Raw genomic sequence first — 18,760 nt, 5'->3', positions numbered from 1 at the left:
GTGACACCGGTGGAGTCAGTGAAAAGATAAAGTTTATATGTATCGCTCCATCTGCTAAGTGACATGTTTGCCCTCACAAAGTGATCACACAGTTCCTCCTGCTTATATAGACATGAGTACGATCGGTGTCTTACATCAGAAAGTCATTTTAGTGGATATTAAGTGTTGGATGCATTTTATACAGTGACAAAAAATAAATGTACAACCCTGGATATTTTTTTTTATTCAAAGAATTAACTGGCTTTAGAAGATATCAGTTGACTTTTTAAAAATCTCCAGAATAACAGGATTTTGAAAATGTTTACATACAGTGACGTTTTCCAGTGTGATTCATGTGATTTCTGTGAGTAAACACCCCAAAATCACCCCGGGCTTCAGGTGATGAGGTATCATATAGACCAGAAGATGGACCTTAATGTTATTAACTGAGCTGGACGGTGGGTTTTATAAAGCCTGGTGTTTCCTGCCCCCTTGTGGCTGCTTCCTGTTAAGTCTCCTGTGTAGCTGAGCCTTGGACAAGTCAGCAGACAGTCTCCTGGCCATGCGGTCTGTGGTCCTCTTCATACTGAGGGCCACCTCGATGGCTTGATCCAGAGTCCTGTTCATGTCTTCCTCCTGGGAAACCAAAGGAAACTTTCCAGTGAGCTGAAAAACATGGTTACATTGTATGACTTTTCGTTGTCTCTTTTATGAGATGAAAAGCAGAAAGATGATCTCATATATACAAGATGAGACCTTGTTCACACTGCGTCTGTTCGTCCTGCTGCCGGTCTTGGACAACACTGACACAGGAGACAGTGTCCGCTGGAAGTACACGTTGCTGGGCAGGAGCGCTGAGTCTGACTGAGTGGAGCGCTTCCTGTGGTGGCTGGTGGACTGCAGCTGTGGTTCCCTCACTTTATAGCTGGATATGCAGAAAGGTAATAAGAAGTGATTAATTCCCCTTAAACTAATCCTGGCAGTTTGTGTTTGTATACTTCGGGTGAGACGTGTTCACCTGGCCGGCAGACTGCAGGAGGAGCCGTAGCTGACCTGGAGGAGGGGCTTCTGGAGAGAGGGAGTGGAGAGAAGAGACCACCTGTCCTTGGAGGAAAAACTCTTCATGATGGCTGATGGAAACATAAGTAGTATGTACTACAGTGTGCACAATTCAACAGAACAGCACTGCCCATATTGACAACCCAGGTTTTTATTTTAAGTTGTATTATTGACAGTAAAAAAAAAAACTCTTAAACTTTTTTTTTTACACTCTATTTTAGTAACTGCTTTCCTGCATTACTTACTTTGTGGTTTTTGCTTCATACTGCTTTCAGAAACCCCATTGTTCTCTTCTTTTAAACTGGAGCGTTGAAATGTCCCTGCAGGGAAACAAACAAAATGTTCAGTTCAAGTGTGAACAAACAGCAGAGCGTACTCTGCGGTGACCCTGACCTCTTTTGGACTGCGTTGTCTGCTGAAGTTCATACTCAAACTCTGCTGAATGCACGCTTCTGCCCCGTCTCCTGCTCCCTGCGGGTGAACTCTGGAGCTCCGTCATGTTCTCGGAGCAACTTGTGTCACCACTGTTTGTACCTGGAAAGAAAAAAAGAAAACGGTTGAAGAGGAACTTGCACCCACATAAAGAGATGCTCAGAGTCCAATGTAACGTGGGGGCGGAGGGGAGGTACCTTTGCTCTTGCTGGGGTCCATGTCTGTTGAGATCCAGTCCTCTATCTTCACCTGACTAGAACTGAGGTTACTCACACCTCTGCTGCTTGACGTTTCCACACTAGCGATCACAATAAAATGGTCTCAATATTGACTCAACAATGAGATTACGTCAGGACGTGACAGGACTTTCAGTGTGCATCCGGGGCTCATGTTTGATTTCCTGAATGCACTGACATGGAGAATCAACATCCCACCTGTGACCGGCTGGTCTGGGGTGAATCCTGGTTTTAGACCTGCGCCCCTGACGTTCTTGTTTGTACTTTGAGGTCAGATAGTCCATCTTCTGTGCTAAATGAGGTAGCTGCACCAAGCCCTCCTCCAGGTTCTTCTTTAGTCGAGACACCTCTGACTGCAAGGCCAGGATAGCCTCACTGGACGCACACACAAATATTTTGATGCCCACTTTTTTAAAAAGGGAATGCAATCAAAAATAATCACAAAATGTTTGCATTCAAAAACAGCTGCCAAAAGGTTTCTTTTTTTCCGCGCTCACTAACCTATTGCAAGAGCAGGAGTTCAGTGGGCTGCCTCTGTCTTCAGTATCCATGGAGGTGCTGAGTACAGGTTCAGATGCGCGATGATGGAGCTGGGCAGGCAGCTCGTGGTCAGATCCTGTGTAGTCAGTTGTGAAAAAAAAAGAGCTAACCATAATTCAGACGGGAGGACATGACCTTGTAGAAGGCCTCACTCACCCTGCAGCCTGACTGAAGGCTCCTTAGTGGTGCTTTCCACCCACAGCTCCACTGCAGCCGCTGCTCCGGAGCGCTGCCTTTGGACAGGTGGGTGGGAGCTTTCCCACTGGATGTCGATCAGGGCTGCTGAGTGGATGGCTGTCTGCAGGTTGGAGCAGGAGCCTTCACTGTCCGAGCTACTTAGACCTTCATTTGGAGACTGCACACTTTAGACAGGAAGATCAAAGCTGACAATGAACTCTCAAGTTCTACCCGTAATATACAGGATGAGGCATTATAATACTCTAATCTTCACCTTTCCGTGAGCACGTTTGCTTGAAATGATCCGGAGGCTGATTGATTCAAATAAGAACTCCCAAAGCCGCTGTCTGTTTCTGGACTCACAATCCTCCGTCCCTAGAAAATACACAGCAGCAGTTAAAAATAAAGCAGCTCGTGTCTCCTGCACACCACTGTAACATAAACAGCATCCTTGAAAACCTGCTGCGTAACATTAGATTATGATTGTGAAGCCTGGAAGAGAGGACTATTCATCTGCGACTGACCTGTGATACAGATGAGGCGTTGAGAGGATTCTCTGAGAGGCTGCAGCTGTCTGAGTGTCCGGGTGCATCAGAGGAAGAAGAGACCTCCACTGCCAGACTCGCGCAATGAAACAGATCACATTCACCTTTTGGGCTGGGGACCGTATCCAGGGTCTTAGAGCTGCAGCAACAATGAGGGAGATATTTGATTATATGAAGTCTTTAGAGGGGGTATAAAGAGAGCTGGTGAAGAGCAAGGGCAATTGACAACACGCTATAGCAAAGTAGCTCAGTTACATTATGAAAAAGGAAAAGGAGTGAGTACAACAGAGTCAGTAAGGTCACAATCATCCGTTTAATATGATCACAACACTGACCTGTTAGCCGTCCACCGCCTCTGTCTTGAGGTTGATCTGGTTCCACTCGGGTCAATGTGATCTGTCACCTCTGACAAAACGGAGCTCCTCTCCTCTTCATTGCCCTCCTCATCCTCAGCTGCCCGGGTCCTCAGAGAACCCAGTGAATCCCTGGAAAAGGACAGAGATGGAAACCTGCACACACTGACCCAAACGCTCTGTTCCCTCTGCACGCTGTAACCCAACACCAACACCTGCACCTGAAACACTATCTGCTCACAGGAAGGGTGAGCGCGTGCCTATTATATGAGCACAAGCATGCACACAAGCACCACTCAAAGCATCAATAGCTGATTATATTATACAAAACATTATGACTATGTGTCCAAGTCTGGATAAGTACTTTCATTCACTGAGTATACTCATATTCATGATTATGACAAAACATTTAAAGAAGAAACCTTATACAGAATTATATAATAATTATATAAAAATGAAATATTACTGGTACCCTGAAAGCCACTTGTTACATCCAGCGTTTTGCAGTGGAAAGTCAGCACTTATGATCTCACTGCTTTGGTCTAATCCAACATCTACATGGAGCTCACTGGCCTCCTCCACTTCCTCCTCCTTTAATTCCTCTCTCCGCGTGTCCATGTGACACGAAAAACCTGCACCTGGCCCCTGAAACACAAAACCCAGTCAGATCATTTGCGGTTAATGTAAACACGTGGACGCACACACTCATGCAGCATCTCCTCCAGGAGAGGATTCATCATGAATGAAGGTGCAGGGCGTGAACACACACAGGCTCGTTCGTTTCAGCAGAGCTTGCTGCAGCTTTGCCAAATGTGGAAATTGGTTTCAATTAGTGCAAACCACTACCAGATGTAATGCGCTTCATAGCACAAAGTGGGTCAGAAAGTGTTTATGAAACAATGTATCTAGTTCTTTCTACATACGGTCAGTATCTTCATACATTTAGTATCTATCTGCTTTTTTAAATGTCAACCATATGCGTTGCGAAAGTGCTAAGTGCTTTGTATCAAGGATAAAGAAATAGTTGTAGCAGTATATATACAGTTATTGTACTTATTCTGCTTAAAGCTGACAATTATTACCTGATTTAAGAATTTAAGAATTATGAATTAAACTCTGAACTCCATGATTGTATTACTTTTAGTCAAAATAATGTTCTTACAAGTTAAACTGGAAAGATATACCGAAAATACTACTAACTGTATTTCCAGATATATGACTCCCTATGGAAGTCATTCTAGTTATAATAAGTGTGATGTAATGTTGCATATTGACTAATATCAACTGTAAATATCCAAATGTTGTATGTTGGCTTGTACAATATATGTAATGTCAGTGAGTCCGTTATTTGTTGAGATACACCATGACATGCCATTCATAAAGCTGCTGCTGGAGATACAAATACCGTGGAGGTAAGTGGGTGTCTGTGAGTTTGTTACCTCGTGCAGGGACGGCGGAGGTGAGGGCGTGGGCATGCAGACAGGAGCAGGGTTTACGTGTCGCGACACTGTCACAGGTGTGGGAGTGGAGGAGGAGAGAGGCGATGAAATCTGATCGCAGACATTTTTGTCTATCACCTCCTTTATGTCCTCAAGATACATCCCTATCCTGAATATGTCTCCCTCCACTTGTCTGACAACACACACACATATGCACACACATGAGAGGATGCTTTTAACGTGACACGGACACGTGCACACAGCAGCAACACGGCGCTCGGTCTTTAACCTGTTTGGGTCAAAGGTGCCAGTGTTCCTGGACAGACCCATGTAATTCTGCATCTCCAGAGCTCTGTGCTCGTCCTTCTTACTGATATACTTCCTTTCCAGCTGATCCTGAGCCTCCATCATGCTCCTCAATATCTGATAAAGAACAGGTGTCATGTCAGGAAAGGAGGCAAATGTATGCATCTTTATTTGGAGCGCCGCATGAAGGATGAAAGCCTTTCTTACTATTTGCTGTTCTGCTGTGCTTAGAGCCATGCTGCTCACGCTAACTTTGAATTCTTCCACCTGAACAGAAAAGGGTTTGTATGATTTAATGGTTGAGAACGTCTGTGCATTTAATAGCGGCCTGGTAATATGTGAAACATATTCAGACATACTTTCTGCAAGAAGTGGCTGATGATGTCTCTCAGTTCACTGGTCATTCGTTCCCCATCACTGGGGCCATCATCGAGCTGGCTTGGATTAACAGAGATGACCTTCTTAATGGTGCTTTGAGGAGGGGTTTCTTCTTTTTCACACATGTTTTCTGGAAACAGTCCAATATACACAGAATATGAGAAAGAAATTATGCCTATGAAGTCCATAATAAACATTTACAATCCTTCTATTGCATACTACAAAAAATTCAATAATAATCAGGACTGATTATGACTTTTTTAAGGATCAAACCACTTTCCTAGCAGGATAACAAAGATATTATGCTGGGAGCATGCTGTGTGTCTTTGTTTAATTTATTTCTATCATCTTATTATCTGACCCCATTTCTCACTATGGTAACTAGTTACAAGGAGTGAAGCAAAGCATCTAACAATCGTAATATCAGATGTCAGATGCAGAGACGTACCTGATGAGGGAAAGTGAGGAGGCAGGTGTTCAAGATAATTCCCTTCAGTTAAGTCACCCTGATCTTCCTCATCATCATCATGACCTAAATAAAGTCCCAGTTCTGAGGAAGGCTGAGTCTGTGAGAAGAGACATCCATGAAAGTGAGAATATGATGTTTGACTGTTAACAAACAAACAAAAAAAAGAATAAAAAAGAAACAACTTACATTGGTTCCTAGTCTCATTTGGTCTATGAGATTCTCTGCTTCTGCATACTTGGTCAGTAATTTATCATATTCAGCCTAAAGACATTAAGAACATGTTAAATATTAGTCATATGTCCAAGAGATGCAATAAGATAGCATAAGTTAATACATGCAGGAGGAACCAAAGGTTGTGGCTACAGATGCACTTCTGAATGTTTTTACCTGCAGGTGATGCACCAGTGCAGGAGGACTTTGTTTATCATCAGCTTTGACGACGTACGGTTTCTCTGGTGGCTGGACTGAATCCTCCAGGACTCTGCTGATAACATCTAAGATGCCTGGGGAAGACTGGGCTCTCTGTATGGTGCTAGGACTCTGAGGAACACACCTGGATGATCCACTTGGAGTTTTGGGGATTTTTACTTTAGGGGCAACTTTGGAGAAGTCAGGCAGGGGGTAATGAACTTGGCCTTGGCCATACTTCATCTCACTGAAGGATCTGGTGCGCAGCAGAGGGACTCTCTGAACCTGATCGTCTTCTTCTGTCTTTTCTGGCTTCACTCCATCTGTCCTGATGTTCTCACTGCTCTGGTCAGAACCTGTACCTTTGGAACTGGATGAATTGCTCTCAGTAACAGCAGATGTCAAATGATCAATTTCTGTCTCCTCCTCTAGACATGTATTTTTTTGTACAGTATGACTCTTTTCATTGTAGCTCTCCATTCGGCTTCTATTGATTGCGACACTGTGGCACACCGAAGCCAAGCTCAAAGCCGTGTCATCCACACTTTCCAGCAGGGACACCTCTGGTAGGGTCTCTGCTTCAATCAGCCTCCCTGACCTCAACAACTCCTCCTGGGAGAAGTGTCGCAACAATAACTGGTTGATATCCGCAGGGCCAGAGCCCGGTGGAGCAACTTCACTTGGATTGTGCACTTCAAAGAAGTTTTCCTGTTTTTTGCTTGTGTCCTCTTGCAATAGATCAAGCACATCAGGAAGTTCAGGACTTGCCTGAACGGTGTGTCTTCCATTAGAGCTCGTGTTTCCCTCAGAGCCTGCTGTCTGGTTGAAGTAGGGACTTCCAAGAACACCATCATATGGTAGATCGTCGTGCTCCTCATCGCTGGTGTTTTCTCCTGGGTCTTGGTTTATGGACGGCTTATCTCGCCTGGTGTTTGGTCTTTGGGCAGACTCATGCAATATGCTGCTCTTGCTTTTTACCACCCCCACACTCTGACTGCTGACACTGCCGCTTTCTGAAGAGGTGTCATCCAAGCCAGACAGCTCTGCGCTCCCTGCAAATTAAAGAACACAAATACTGTAAATTAGGGGGTTACTCTGACTAATTAAAGTCTACCCACTATTAAAAATAGCCTGTTGTTATGCAAACATAAAATATATCAAAGATTTACAATATTAACCCCTTTAATTTTGCCATATTATGTGTGACCATACAAAGAATAGTCTCCAACATAATAGATTTCACTCATCTCTATACTTAATATCATATTAAACGTCTCCCACAGTTTGAAATTTAAGTCGTGTCTGCATGTGTCTGTGTAGAAAAACAGTTAAAGCTTAAATCAAAATGTTGCATTCAGAACGTATAGTTCAGAGTAAAATTAAATAGCGTTTGACTTACCACTGAGATGGATGCTGGCTTCAGATTCAGCCGACTCCACTTGGGACAAATGCAAAGCTAAGGAACTATCCAGATCACTGAGGTGAATACTTTCATCCTCACTGAGGTCCACAAAGATGCTCTGCTGAATGCACTTCTCCCACAGCACAGTGGGCTTGTCCTCGCCCTGAACATCCTCGTCCGATTCCTCCGGATCTCCCTCCATGGACACTTTCTCTACGGCAGAAACAGAAAGTGGACGCTCTATTCAGCCTACCTTCACCTGTGTTAGGATTAAGAAAGGCGCTGTGGATGGAGGACCAGTTCATCACTTAGCAACGCAACTTGTGAACTGACAACACGGGATCAAAATGTGCTAAGCCGTCAATTATTCAACAATCAATACATTATGTGCACAGAGGATTGCGTGACATTAATGTGTGAAGTGTCAGTCACGTGCATGGGTTAAAGACAAGGCACGTTCAGGGAGACAGAGACATTGGCAAATGATCTTTCTTTATTTAATTGCAAGAATAGAAGTAGAAACAGTTTAAATCATAAAGTTGGAGTTAAAAATGTATATCTTCTTGTCAAGACCAGAAGCAAAAAGCAAATCTCCATGTAATGTATGTTAGTCTGGTAATTGCAGCAAATGAGTAAAATTACTTCACTTTCAACCTCTGGATCACACGTGAGAGTGTTGTGAAAGCTCTGTGGTATTACAAAAAAGCCACTACGCTTGCAATTATAAAAAGTTTCTGCTCTGAAGTTTGTATAGTTTTCACCATGAATGTAGTTGGTAACTTACTCTGGTGACGAACTGGTCCTTTTAGTTTTAAGTTGATCCGATCCACAGCCGTGCCCTCTCTCTTGACATCATCTTGAAACTAGCTACAGCATTTGTGCCTCTCTCTTTCCTGACATATGGCCTCTGGGACAGGTTTAGTTTCTGTGGCATCATTAATAATATAGCAGCCTACAGGCTGAGCGCTGAACGTCTGGACCGGCAACGCGTACCAGCCGGGTCTGGTTGCTAGGTAACGGCAATAACCATCTCCATTCTACCGAAGGAGTTAGCATTAGCAAATAAAGCTAGTTTTTGACTTTTACTAGGGCATTATTATTGAGAGAATGCACTCTCAACCGGTTTAATTTGGGCAGTTGCACACTCTCACGTCCTCAAACTATACAGAGGCACCAGCCAAGCGACCACACTGAAAATAAAGGTGTGTCAAAATTTCAAACATGAGTTGTAAGTTAAGAGCTACTGACAGCTAAATTATTATAATACGTCATCTCTTTTCTATTCAAACGGATTGGTCCAATGGCTGTGTTTCAGGGCGGGGCTAACTTTGAATGTCGCCCTCTGATTGGCTACTTGGCGAAAACACACAAATCACTTGTACAGTCGCAAGGTTCTTTCTTATCGAAGTTAAGTCGAAGTTTTGCGAAAGTTAACGAATAATGTAGCGACGCGGTCAATATAGCACATTTTGCTTTTAAACCACGGTCGTCCAATATTTTTTAAGCGGACTTATGTAATTTTCTCTTGTGAGAAAGTAAAGAAAAGAAGAGGACAAGTCACTATTGTTTCGAGCTGGATCGCCTAACGTAAGTTTAGCAGCTAACACGCTAACAAAGCTAATCTGTAGCTGGACGCAACTAGAGGAGTGAATTCAGCCCCCACTCATCTGTGGCTTTAAACTGGCACTAATGTTAATTTGCTGTAACTGGACACCTGATAGTAATACTGAAAGTCTGGTATTTACATTCCGCTACTTAATCTGGAGTCACTGAATAGTGTGTAATGAAAGAGATGCAGGGATTAATTTTAGTCACCACACAAAATTATTTCAGTCACTAGTTTACAATTTACCAGAAATGTTTATTAAATATATGCTGTATTGCTTTAAGCTCACTATGTGTATTGAATTGGTATATTATTAATAATAACAGTAACTGTGCCACTGTTTAGTATCAAACTATGATATCACTTACTTATTTCATTGCACATTTTGCAGTTGCTTGTTATGTAACACACACAAAATCATTATACACTAAATGACATTACAGTGAACCCAGCTAATATCAAAGGGCGTGAAGAAATACATGCTCAGTTTTTGTTGATTTTCTTTTAGTGAGATGTATTTCCCTTTAATAGGGAAGTGTAATATTATACACTCACTTGCCAATTCATTAGATACATTAATGAAAACAAACATATTCTAATAAAACAGTCCTGCACAAAGTCCTCATGAAAGTTATGTTATTCAGCATTTGTTTGACAGCTGTTGATTTATTTACGTTTTTATTTTGGAGGCTGTAGTTTGTAGTACTATCGAACTGTACCGAGTCAGACGGACATATGTTTCTATTATTTACACAACTCCATTTTAGTCAGTGCCTAAATAACAGAAAGACTTTTGTGTTTAATTGAAAAAGAACTTAACAGCAACCACCACAAACGTATGAACGGAAGAAAGTACTGCAACAGATGGTTATTAAGTGTAAAGTTATTCGTGGTCACAACATTGTTTTTTTTAATTATCATTTGTTTTTTGTTTTTTCTCAGGGTTCCCAGATTTCCTGTTCCTGCGTGGAAGAATTACCGGTCAGTGTCCCAGTACTTACGGAGTTGTTTCTCTCTTTTGTTTTGGTGCAGGCTTTTGCTGCCTCACTGTGTAATACCTGGTTGTGTTTCCATATTTAGACTACAGAGTCAGAGGCAGTAGTTATTTTAGTGCACCAAAGCACAAAGAATACATCGCATCTGCTGTGTCAGGATGAAATCATGCTTTATTTGTGATCAAAAAGAGAAGTTGTTGTTGAAAACAGCATTTGCTTTGATGTACCTTTGAGCATCCATAATTTCTCCCTGTTACACACTCGGAAACGCACACTGTAGCTTTGTGTGCAGGGCATGGCTTTGAGAAACACGCCCAGCTGGCATAGAGTGGTGGAAAAAAACTGCACAAATACTGGCACACATCAATGGGTGATTATAATAATGTGCAGTAACATGTACTGCAAAGCTCCAAAAACCCATGGCTTTTGTTATAGCCATTCACAATCACCTAGCAACGTAACTGTTGTTTTAGATCAGTTCCTTTATAAGTTCAGTCAAGCACAAACACTGTTCAAGAGACAATGTTCAAGTATTTTTATTTTTTTCTGAACTGTAAAATGTTCCCACACAGTTAGTCTTGTGTCTTAGAGAGAGGAACGTACAAGCTTTAATCTTGGCTGGAAATTGTGACATCAGCAAGTCATGCTTGAAAAGTGTCATGCTGTCAAAATACACTGTGTTGTTAATGCAGTATGAAGCAGCCCAGCAATCCTATTGTAGACCAAAGGTCCTTCATGGGGATATTTAACTCATACTCTCTGACAATGTTTTATTATAAGTAATATTAAAATAGCTCATTAACTGATTATTACCTTTCTGCTGACGAATGATTCATCAAACTTAATATTACCAGGCTCCAACATTTGTTGTGCTAAGATAATTAGAACATGAAAAATATATTATTTTATGTAGGTGTGAACATTTGGATGCATTTTTTTGCAATGCCTACTCCATAAATGACTTTCAGCTATGTGAAATGTGTTTTAGCTGTCAGTTTACATGGGAAATAAGTCTGTGTCACAGAAATGAAAGGCCACTGGCTCCTGTCTCTGAAAGATTTAAAATACACTGACTGCTTGATTACCGTATCTGTATTGTTATATAGGGTAAAGATTTAACCCACTTTGCAAATAACTGTGCCCCATTTCCCATTATGTGTGTGTGGAGGGGAGGGACCTAGGGTTTAAACTTGGGGGACAAATGGGTGTGGCTAGTATGATCTCATGGAGAAATTAGGTAATGGCTGGGCCCGGTCGTTACTGGATACAGTCTCTCTTATCCATGTCGCTCGCTTATCAATGCATTCTCCTTTGGTGGAAGCCACACACTCGCAGTAGGTTCACCTTTTTTGCTTTCCATTTTAATTTTGAAACATTATTTCTTGACAAATCATGCAGGTTTCTGGTTGCTCTTTCTTCTCAGTGACTGTCTAACCTTTGCATTTGGACATGGGAGATATTAAACTTCCTGCCATCTCTGCTCATATAGGTTATATCCAGAGGCATTCATAGCTTTCTCACCCTGTTACAGTTTCAGAGCACCCATGCTCTCCAAACTTGGACGAACTGAGTCACTCTCTTAGATTGACCGCTTGCCTGTGTAGAAGCCATTCACTTATTCCCTTCTCTCTCGCTTCCCGCCTGCCCTGCTTGTGCACGCTGCTGTTGGGTTGGTGTTGCCATGGCGCCGCGTGGCCAGAAAGAGGAAAAGAGGCTTCACATACAGCATCTTGTGTTCTCTTCACAGAGGGCCGCTAACGAGAGATTGAGAGGCAGTGACGCAAAACAAACAATATACGAAAGCAGCTGTGTGGAGTGACGCTCAGGACTCTGCAGCTCTGACACTCATGGGTTTACCAGCCCCTGTCAACATTCAGCAGAGGGACAGTCGCAGACTTGACCACTTTGGGTGACTTTTATTCCGTCCACCTCTTCTCGCCCTACTCAATTTCGACATTTTTTTTTTTTTTTTTTTTTTTTTTTTTTGCTTTCTTTTGTTGACTCTTGTTTTTAAACGCAACCATTTTTTCGGGAACAAAACTGGGATTGTCCCTCATATTATGCACTTCCATGGATACCAGTGGCTCAGTGGTTAGCATGCGAGCTGAGGACCAGTCCTATCATGTCCGCTACAGGTAGGAATCTCTCATCACTCAATTAAAGTATGGTTCTAGTAGTTTAGAAAGTGTGGATCTGCTTTTTAGCTTTTCCTTCCCCCCTCATTAGTTGTACGTGGCTCTCCTGAAACAATCATTTGTTGATTTTTAGTTGTTTAAAGAATTTCTAGATGTCTCAGTATCATGTGTCAGATGATATATTCCTATATTTGGCCCCCTTGTTGAAGGAGATTCTATGTAGTATGAGGTCAAATTGTAGAGTGGGAGAGTGTTGTAACAGTACGGTCAGTCACCTTGTTGTGGAAGGCAAATTTCCAAAAAATAAATAAATAAATAAATAAATAAATACACTGGCATCGACCAGCTGCCTCTACACACACAAGCTGTGTGGCAGCAGGTATGACCTGCTCCGACTAGCTTCAATATTTAAACAAGCCCTGAAAAATTTAACACTGCTGGCTTTGTTCATGGCCATACGTGTGTCCAAGTTATTTGGACTGCGTTGGCGTCTGCTTGGTGAGGGGGAGGCAAATTCTCCTAATACTGGCAGAATGGTCGTTGAAACTGTTTCATTGTACCACAATACAGAGTTCTCTTGTGTCCAACGCATCTAATAAAGCTACTTAGCACTCACCAGCTCTATAATCTGTCAGGTTGCAGACACTATAGCTGTAATCTTAGGTGACCAGGTCACTAGAAGAAAGAGCTGGAGGAATGACAAGCAGATTAACTGATATGCTGATCGAGCAGTTTCCTCCCTGCCATGCATTGGAAGTTAATACTGTGACAGCATCACACATGTCTCCTTGAAAGTTGTCCAACGCGTCATGCTAAAATACCTCTGTGACGTCAGTTGGCTCACATTTTTTATTATCACAGAACAAAGCTTTTTATTATAGTTATTTTTTTAACCTTTTTTGAGACTTAAATCAGCAACAACCAAGCTTTTCATCATGGTCGTTTGGTGCAGCTTAGTTGGTGTGTTTGTCTAGTCGTTAGAGAAAGAGAAGGAGCTGCAGCCTGGACGTTTTTCCAGTGAAAACTTCATTAGATGCCTCTCAGATGTTCCCTGTGCGGTTGTTGTTGTAAGACACAAAAAGCCAGCAGGTAGGCTAGTGTTTTCCACGGCTATAGTGTTAAATAGTGTAGTTGCGTACGCTTGGTAGCGCGCCAAAGGTGTGCTCTTCTAATTTAAGGCCTACCAACGCTGAGTTGAGCTTAATTGCGTATTTAAGACACCATGTTTGCTTTTGTTCACAAATTATAGCCTAGCTGTACGGTGAGGCATGCTACTGTGTTTGGTGTTGTTGTGTTATTTCAGCAGCGCACAATAGACTGTGAGCTATTATTATTTCGTATGAGGAATTGAGTTTACGTGTTGGGGTTTCTGGGACTGTTTTTGAAACCGCTGGGTGGACGTGAGAGGAAAAACCTACGAAGGACAAGTAGAAAGTGTGTGAAGCTGCTCTCTTCCCATCAGTGCAGTTTCCTGAAAAACAAAAGTTGCTTGTCTCAGTTTTTGCTTTGCACAAATACGCTGCCTAATCTTCCTTTCATAGATAAGCCACCAGCCATTGTTTTTCACTGCTTATAACTGGCCTTGTAATGGCTAAGCCTGGCGCACAATAAGTAACTCCATAAAGCTTGGTTCATTTGCTTTTCCTAGAGGACCCACTTTAAAATGATTATTATAAAATCATAGGCTTTGTTTTTGGTGGGTTTCAACTGATCGTGAGCTCTGAAACTACCAACGTGAGCATTCATTCACTTTATTGTTTTATAACTGTGGTTTGTTTTTAACTTTTAATAATCAAACGCACAGAGATAACATTAGTTTGTGAGCTCACATCTGTGGTGTGATTGGAAATGACTTGGATGTCCTGTCCTGTGTGATCTGCTAGAACATAAGAGACAGCGTGTTCTAAATTCATGGCATGAAATTTATTTCTAACTTTAAACAAAGCCAGCCAGCAGCGGAACAATGAACATTGTGGGTTAGAGTTTGACTCAGTTCACTGTAAAAGAAACCCACTTCACTTTTAGAGACATGTCAAAGGGATGTGAGATCTACCATAATAAACAAGCCCCAGTTTGAGCCATTGTTCTCTATGGGTGGAAGGAAGTAGCTCAACAACATTCCCAGTTGAAAGCCTTTGCTTCGAGAGAGGTTTTTGTATCCCTGCCCTGAGTGGACTTCGGTCATTTGGCTGTACATGACAAGCAAAAGAAGACCAACTCTTGCTTTTTTCCCCCACATTGGCTCCAGTACTGTATCGTGATTTTAGTGCTTCTGGTGCTCCTCAATATTTACCAGATAAAAACCAAAAAAAAAAAAAAAAAAAAACAGTCCAAAGGCTGACGTTACATCTGTCTGCTCTAGGATGGAGGTGTCCTGTCTGGAGCTAGCTTTGGAGGGTGAGCGGCTCTGTAAGGTGGGTGACTACAGAGCGGGCGTCTCCTTCTTTGAAACTGCCATCCAGGTGGGCACAGAGGACTTGCAGGTACTCAGTGCCATCTACAGCCAGTTGGGTAATGCCTACTTCCACCTGCATGACTACGCCAAAGCCTTGGAGTTCCATCGACATGACCTCACCTTAACCAGGTTGGACATTGACAAGTAACCACCCACACCGCTTCAGGTAACATTGCTATTTTTAATTAATAACATAATGTGTGTTGCGTAGGACAATTGGTGACCTGCTTGGAGAAGCCAAAGCAAGTGGAAACCTCGGTAACACATTAAAGGTCCTGGGGAGGTTTGACGAGGCCGTGGTTTGCTGTCAGAGGCACTTGGACATAGCCAGGGACATTAATGACAAGGTGAGACAACGTAATCAAAAACAGGAGGACATTCTGCAGTGTATATGAGGATTTCAGCAGAAATGAGTCGACACCACTGACGTATATTTCCTTTCATTAGGTGGGGGAGGCACGGGCTCTCTACAACTTTGGTAATGTGTACCACGCTCAAGGCAAAAGCATCTGTTGGAGCGGGGCTGAGCCTGGAGATTTCCCTGAAGATGTCATGATGGCACTGAGGAAGGCAGCAGAGTATTATGAGTAAGTCACAGAGTGTGTGGGATTTAATGAATGCAGCCTGGTCTTATTGTTCCTTTAACTGTTGTATCACAAATCTTTCCAACGAACGTAGCGGCTGCCTGATGCATTTTCATGTGAATGTTTAGGGAAAACTTGGCGATAGTTAAGGAGCTTGGAGACCGAGCTGCCCAGGGTCGAACGTATGGAAACCTTGGAAACACGTATTACTTGTTGGGAAACTTTCGCAAAGCTGTGGCTTCTCATGAGCAGGTGCACACAGAAGACCTTTATTTATGAAGAGCTTGGTGTATTCATGCCGCGATGGAAAGTCACTTATTTTAAGTGTATTTCTGTTTCAGCGTTTGCGTATAGCTAAGGAGTTCGGTGACCGCTCGGCGGAGAGACGGGCTTACTGCAACCTGGGGAACGCTTATATCTTTCTGGGGGAGTTTGGAGTGGCAGCTGAACACTATAAGTAAGTCACAGCCCATATATACACGAATAGTGATACAAACAGTACAAAGAACCTATGAACTATGGCTGCTTACTGATACCATTTGTGTGTTCATGTGTTATGGCACAATCCTCATATGTGTTGTTCCTAGACTGAGCTGTGCGTCGTTGCTATAGGGAGCAAATATTGAAGTGTCTCTGTAGTATCTTAAACCACCTTGTGTGCACGTTCACTAGGAAAACACTGCAGCTAGCGAGGATGTTGAAGGACCGAGCTGTGGAGGCACAGGCCTGCTACAGTCTAGGTAACACCTACACACTCCTGCAAGACTACGAGAGAGCCATAGACTATCACCTCAAACACCTCATCATCGCTCAGGACCTCAACGACAGGTAAGAAACACAAACACAAGATTTTATCACGTTTCTTGTATTTTTGCTGTACTGTAAACACATGGATTTATGCGTGTTTTCTCTCTGTAGGATTGGGGAGGGACGTGCTTGCTGGAGTCTTGGAAATGCTCACACAGCTCTGGGCAACCATGACCAAGCAATGCACTTTGCTGAGAAACACCTGGAGATCTGCAGAGAGGTATGTAATGGCAACGAAAACCAAAAATCAGAATATTCTTATTTTCTTTTGCCAACCTGAAAAAAAAACTGTTATATATCTTGCTGCTGTTGAATTTATTTATTTTGTTTGTTTTTTTTTTTCCAGACTGGAGACAGGAGTGGGGAGCTGACAGCTCGTATGAATGTATCTGATCTCCAGACGGTTCTGGGTCTGAGCTATACCACAAATAACTCCACCCTGTCAGAGAATAAAGATATAGACTACAACCTGCATGGTAAAGCTGTTTACTCTCACTATATGTATAATCATTTCTCATGTTTTAACAGCTTCGTTTATGTAACGTTGTATGTTTTTGTTTTTAGGAGCCAGGCCCAGGATGAGCAGACGACACAGCATGGAGAACCTGGAGCTGATGAAACTCACTCCAGACAAGATGAATGTAAGAACTGCTCATATGTGTAAATGACGTCATCAGTACTGTAAAGATATTTTGATTTCTTATCTTTACCCCCGATTAAGTTCCTATCAGCTCCTTCCTCCTGTTTCCGTTCTTCATTGTGGTAATCAGTCCATGTGTGTGTATTGAAGGGTCAGAAGTGGAACAGTGACATCCTGACCAAACAGTCCAAGCCCTCGCTGGCTAAGAGCTCCTCCAAGCTGTTCTTTGTCAACCGACTGCGTGGGAAGAAGTACAAGACTGGTAGCTCCAGTAAGGTTCTCCAGGACACCAGCAACACCCTGGATACGAGCCAGACTCTGGCACAAGGACCACAAAAAGTACGTGGTGCAGGGTTCAGTCATTTGATAATTAATCTTCCACAGCTCTGTCCTGTGTTGCTTTTTTTTTTTTAATGATTGCTTTTTTTCATCATCAGCGCCTCAGTCCCGACATGCTCGGAGACGAGGGCTTCTTTGACCTCCTGAGCCGTTTCCAGAGCAACCGTATGGACGACCAGCGATGTTCAATACAAGACAGAGGCAGCAGGCTGTCGTTAAACAGCGGCCCAGAGTCGCCTCCCAGAGCCATCAGGAAATGTGGGTCCTCACAGTCCACCAACGCACACCATGAAGCCTCACAGTCACACATTTTCATTTTTGTTTTAACTGTTGATTTTTCTCTAAACGTAATAGCTTTGTCAGAGTCCGCCAACGTCTCGGGCGCCCAGGGGAAGCGGTTAGAGGAGTCGGCAGCAGGGGGAAGCCTCCCCGGCCTCAGGCTCAATCAGAACAGCAGCCAGGCCGTGCTCAGCCACCTGATGGCCAACGCCGACAACGCTGAGCCTGACGACGACTTCTTCGATATGCTCGTCAAGTGCCAGGTACACACAGCGGTTTAAAAAACCCGTAGCCAAGCAGGTGTACATTTAACACACAATTCTGGTGTTCTCCTCCAAGCAAGAAGAAATAATAATCACAATAAATAAGCAACTTTTTATTCTTTACCTCTTCAGGGGTCGCGTTTGGACGACCAGCGCTGTGCCCCTCCCCCGCCTCCCGTGCGAGGGCCCACCGTACCCGATGAGGATTTCTTCAGCCTCATCATGCGCTCTCAGGCCAAACGGATGGATGAGCAACGCGTCACCCTGCCCTCTACAGCGAGCGCTTCCAGGCCCAGCTCCAACTGAGTGGATCAACAACGGGACAGTTTATTCTTTTAACTTGATGAAGGTGTGGACACTTGGGATAAAACCCTTTCTTTTCTTGTCCTTTTGGACAGAACAAAGCACTAACAGCACTGTATGTAGTACACAGGAACAATCTCAAGTTAACAAGGACTTCTTATACACAACTTGCACGCCAACAAACTAACAGTAGCATCAGGGACAAAAGTGTTTGTTTTTTTTAATCCTTGTTTTTAATGATTCTGTACAGCTGCTGCACATTTCATTTCACCATTTGTGTATTTTTGAATGCACAACTGCAGTTGTGTTTGTATTTATTGTACTTTTTGTAATTGTTGTGAACCTGTTAACTGCCGTCCCACCACTATTAAGTAATGTGTTTGTTCTCACAGTGGTGCATGAGTCAGTGTGAACACAGAGGTACAGCACTCGTTCCATGTATTTCATTTATATGTGAGGTTTTAGGTGTCGACGTTTGACAAAGGAAAATAAAAAAAGCTATTTTAAGGGACAAAAGAATGAATTTAACCCCTGTACAGTCGTTTGCTCTTTTGTATTAAATGTTTTGAGTAAGCCCCGAGGAATAAAACTTCATTCATGTAGCCACTTTGTTTCCACATCGTGTGTTAAA

At 42.9% G+C, this 18,760-nt stretch overlaps 2 protein-coding genes across 10 annotated transcripts; one reads left to right on the top strand and one right to left on the bottom strand.

The window, feature by feature from the left end:
• Nucleotides 1-219: 219 nt before the first annotated feature.
• LOC125010424 (protein AKNAD1-like) lies at nucleotides 220-9,012 on the bottom strand. 7 transcript variants are annotated; one of them, XM_047589029.1, is made up of 22 exons: nucleotides 8,508-9,011; nucleotides 7,721-7,936; nucleotides 6,301-7,373; nucleotides 6,100-6,174; nucleotides 5,893-6,010; nucleotides 5,426-5,574; nucleotides 5,274-5,333; nucleotides 5,050-5,183; nucleotides 4,761-4,953; nucleotides 3,794-3,966; nucleotides 3,304-3,453; nucleotides 2,948-3,107; nucleotides 2,698-2,798; nucleotides 2,403-2,608; nucleotides 2,208-2,322; nucleotides 1,905-2,081; nucleotides 1,668-1,768; nucleotides 1,432-1,572; nucleotides 1,284-1,358; nucleotides 998-1,109; nucleotides 736-904; nucleotides 220-645 (listed from the first exon to the last, which is right to left on the bottom strand). In XM_047589029.1, the coding sequence occupies exons 2-22, from the start codon at nucleotides 7,923-7,925 to the stop codon at nucleotides 445-447; spliced, it is 3,888 nt and encodes a 1,295-aa protein (XP_047444985.1). In that variant the 5' UTR covers nucleotides 7,926-7,936; nucleotides 8,508-9,011; the 3' UTR covers nucleotides 220-444. The 7 variants fall into 7 exon arrangements, with proteins under 7 accessions (XP_047444985.1, XP_047444986.1, XP_047444987.1 ...); XM_047589030.1 differs by having other exon boundaries at nucleotides 220-615; nucleotides 8,508-9,010; XM_047589031.1 differs by lacking the exon at nucleotides 1,284-1,358 and having other exon boundaries at nucleotides 8,508-9,012.
• Nucleotides 9,013-9,082: 70 nt separating this feature from the next.
• Nucleotides 9,083-18,731, top strand: gpsm2 (G protein signaling modulator 2). 3 transcript variants are annotated; one of them, XM_047589041.1, is made up of 16 exons: nucleotides 9,085-9,310; nucleotides 10,272-10,310; nucleotides 12,072-12,459; nucleotides 14,822-15,043; nucleotides 15,126-15,261; nucleotides 15,362-15,501; nucleotides 15,627-15,750; nucleotides 15,840-15,955; nucleotides 16,171-16,326; nucleotides 16,417-16,525; nucleotides 16,652-16,781; nucleotides 16,870-16,946; nucleotides 17,096-17,284; nucleotides 17,383-17,542; nucleotides 17,639-17,826; nucleotides 17,959-18,731. In XM_047589041.1, exons 3-16 carry the CDS (start codon nucleotides 12,395-12,397, stop codon nucleotides 18,130-18,132), a joined length of 1,986 nt encoding a protein of 661 aa, XP_047444997.1. In that variant the 5' UTR covers nucleotides 9,085-9,310; nucleotides 10,272-10,310; nucleotides 12,072-12,394; the 3' UTR covers nucleotides 18,133-18,731. The 3 variants fall into 3 exon arrangements, with proteins under 3 accessions (XP_047444995.1, XP_047444996.1, XP_047444997.1); XM_047589039.1 differs by having other exon boundaries at nucleotides 9,083-9,310; nucleotides 17,383-17,826; XM_047589040.1 differs by lacking the exon at nucleotides 12,072-12,459 and having other exon boundaries at nucleotides 9,084-9,310; nucleotides 17,383-17,826.
• Nucleotides 18,732-18,760: the final 29 nt, after the last annotated feature.

The sequence above is a fragment of the Mugil cephalus genome, chromosome 7 (assembly GCF_022458985.1).
Source record: "Mugil cephalus isolate CIBA_MC_2020 chromosome 7, CIBA_Mcephalus_1.1, whole genome shotgun sequence".
NCBI classification, from domain to species: Eukaryota; Metazoa; Chordata; class Actinopteri; order Mugiliformes; family Mugilidae; genus Mugil; species Mugil cephalus.
This window is presented reverse-complemented; position numbering and strand designations above follow the sequence as displayed.

Excerpts from the sequence above, each read along its gene's own strand:
- gpsm2 (XM_047589039.1), top strand. The coding sequence starts at position 12,395 with ATGGATACCAGTGGCTCAGTGGTTAGCATGCGAGCTGAGGACCAGTCC. Across the intron at positions 15,751-15,839 it reads CTGTGGCTTCTCATGAGCAG|CGTTTGCGTATAGCTAAGGA; the intron begins GTGCACACAGAA and ends TTTCTGTTTCAG. Across the intron at positions 16,526-16,651 it reads ACCTGGAGATCTGCAGAGAG|ACTGGAGACAGGAGTGGGGA; the intron begins GTATGTAATGGC and ends TTTTTTTTCCAG.
- LOC125010424 (XM_047589029.1), bottom strand. The coding sequence starts at position 7,925 with ATGGAGGGAGATCCGGAGGAATCGGACGAGGATGTTCAGGGCGAGGAC. Across the intron at positions 5,184-5,273 it reads GCACAGCAGAACAGCAAATA|ATATTGAGGAGCATGATGGA; the intron begins GTAAGAAAGGCT and ends GTTCTTTATCAG. Across the intron at positions 3,108-3,303 it reads AGGCGGTGGACGGCTAACAG|CTCTAAGACCCTGGATACGG; the intron begins GTCAGTGTTGTG and ends TTGTTGCTGCAG.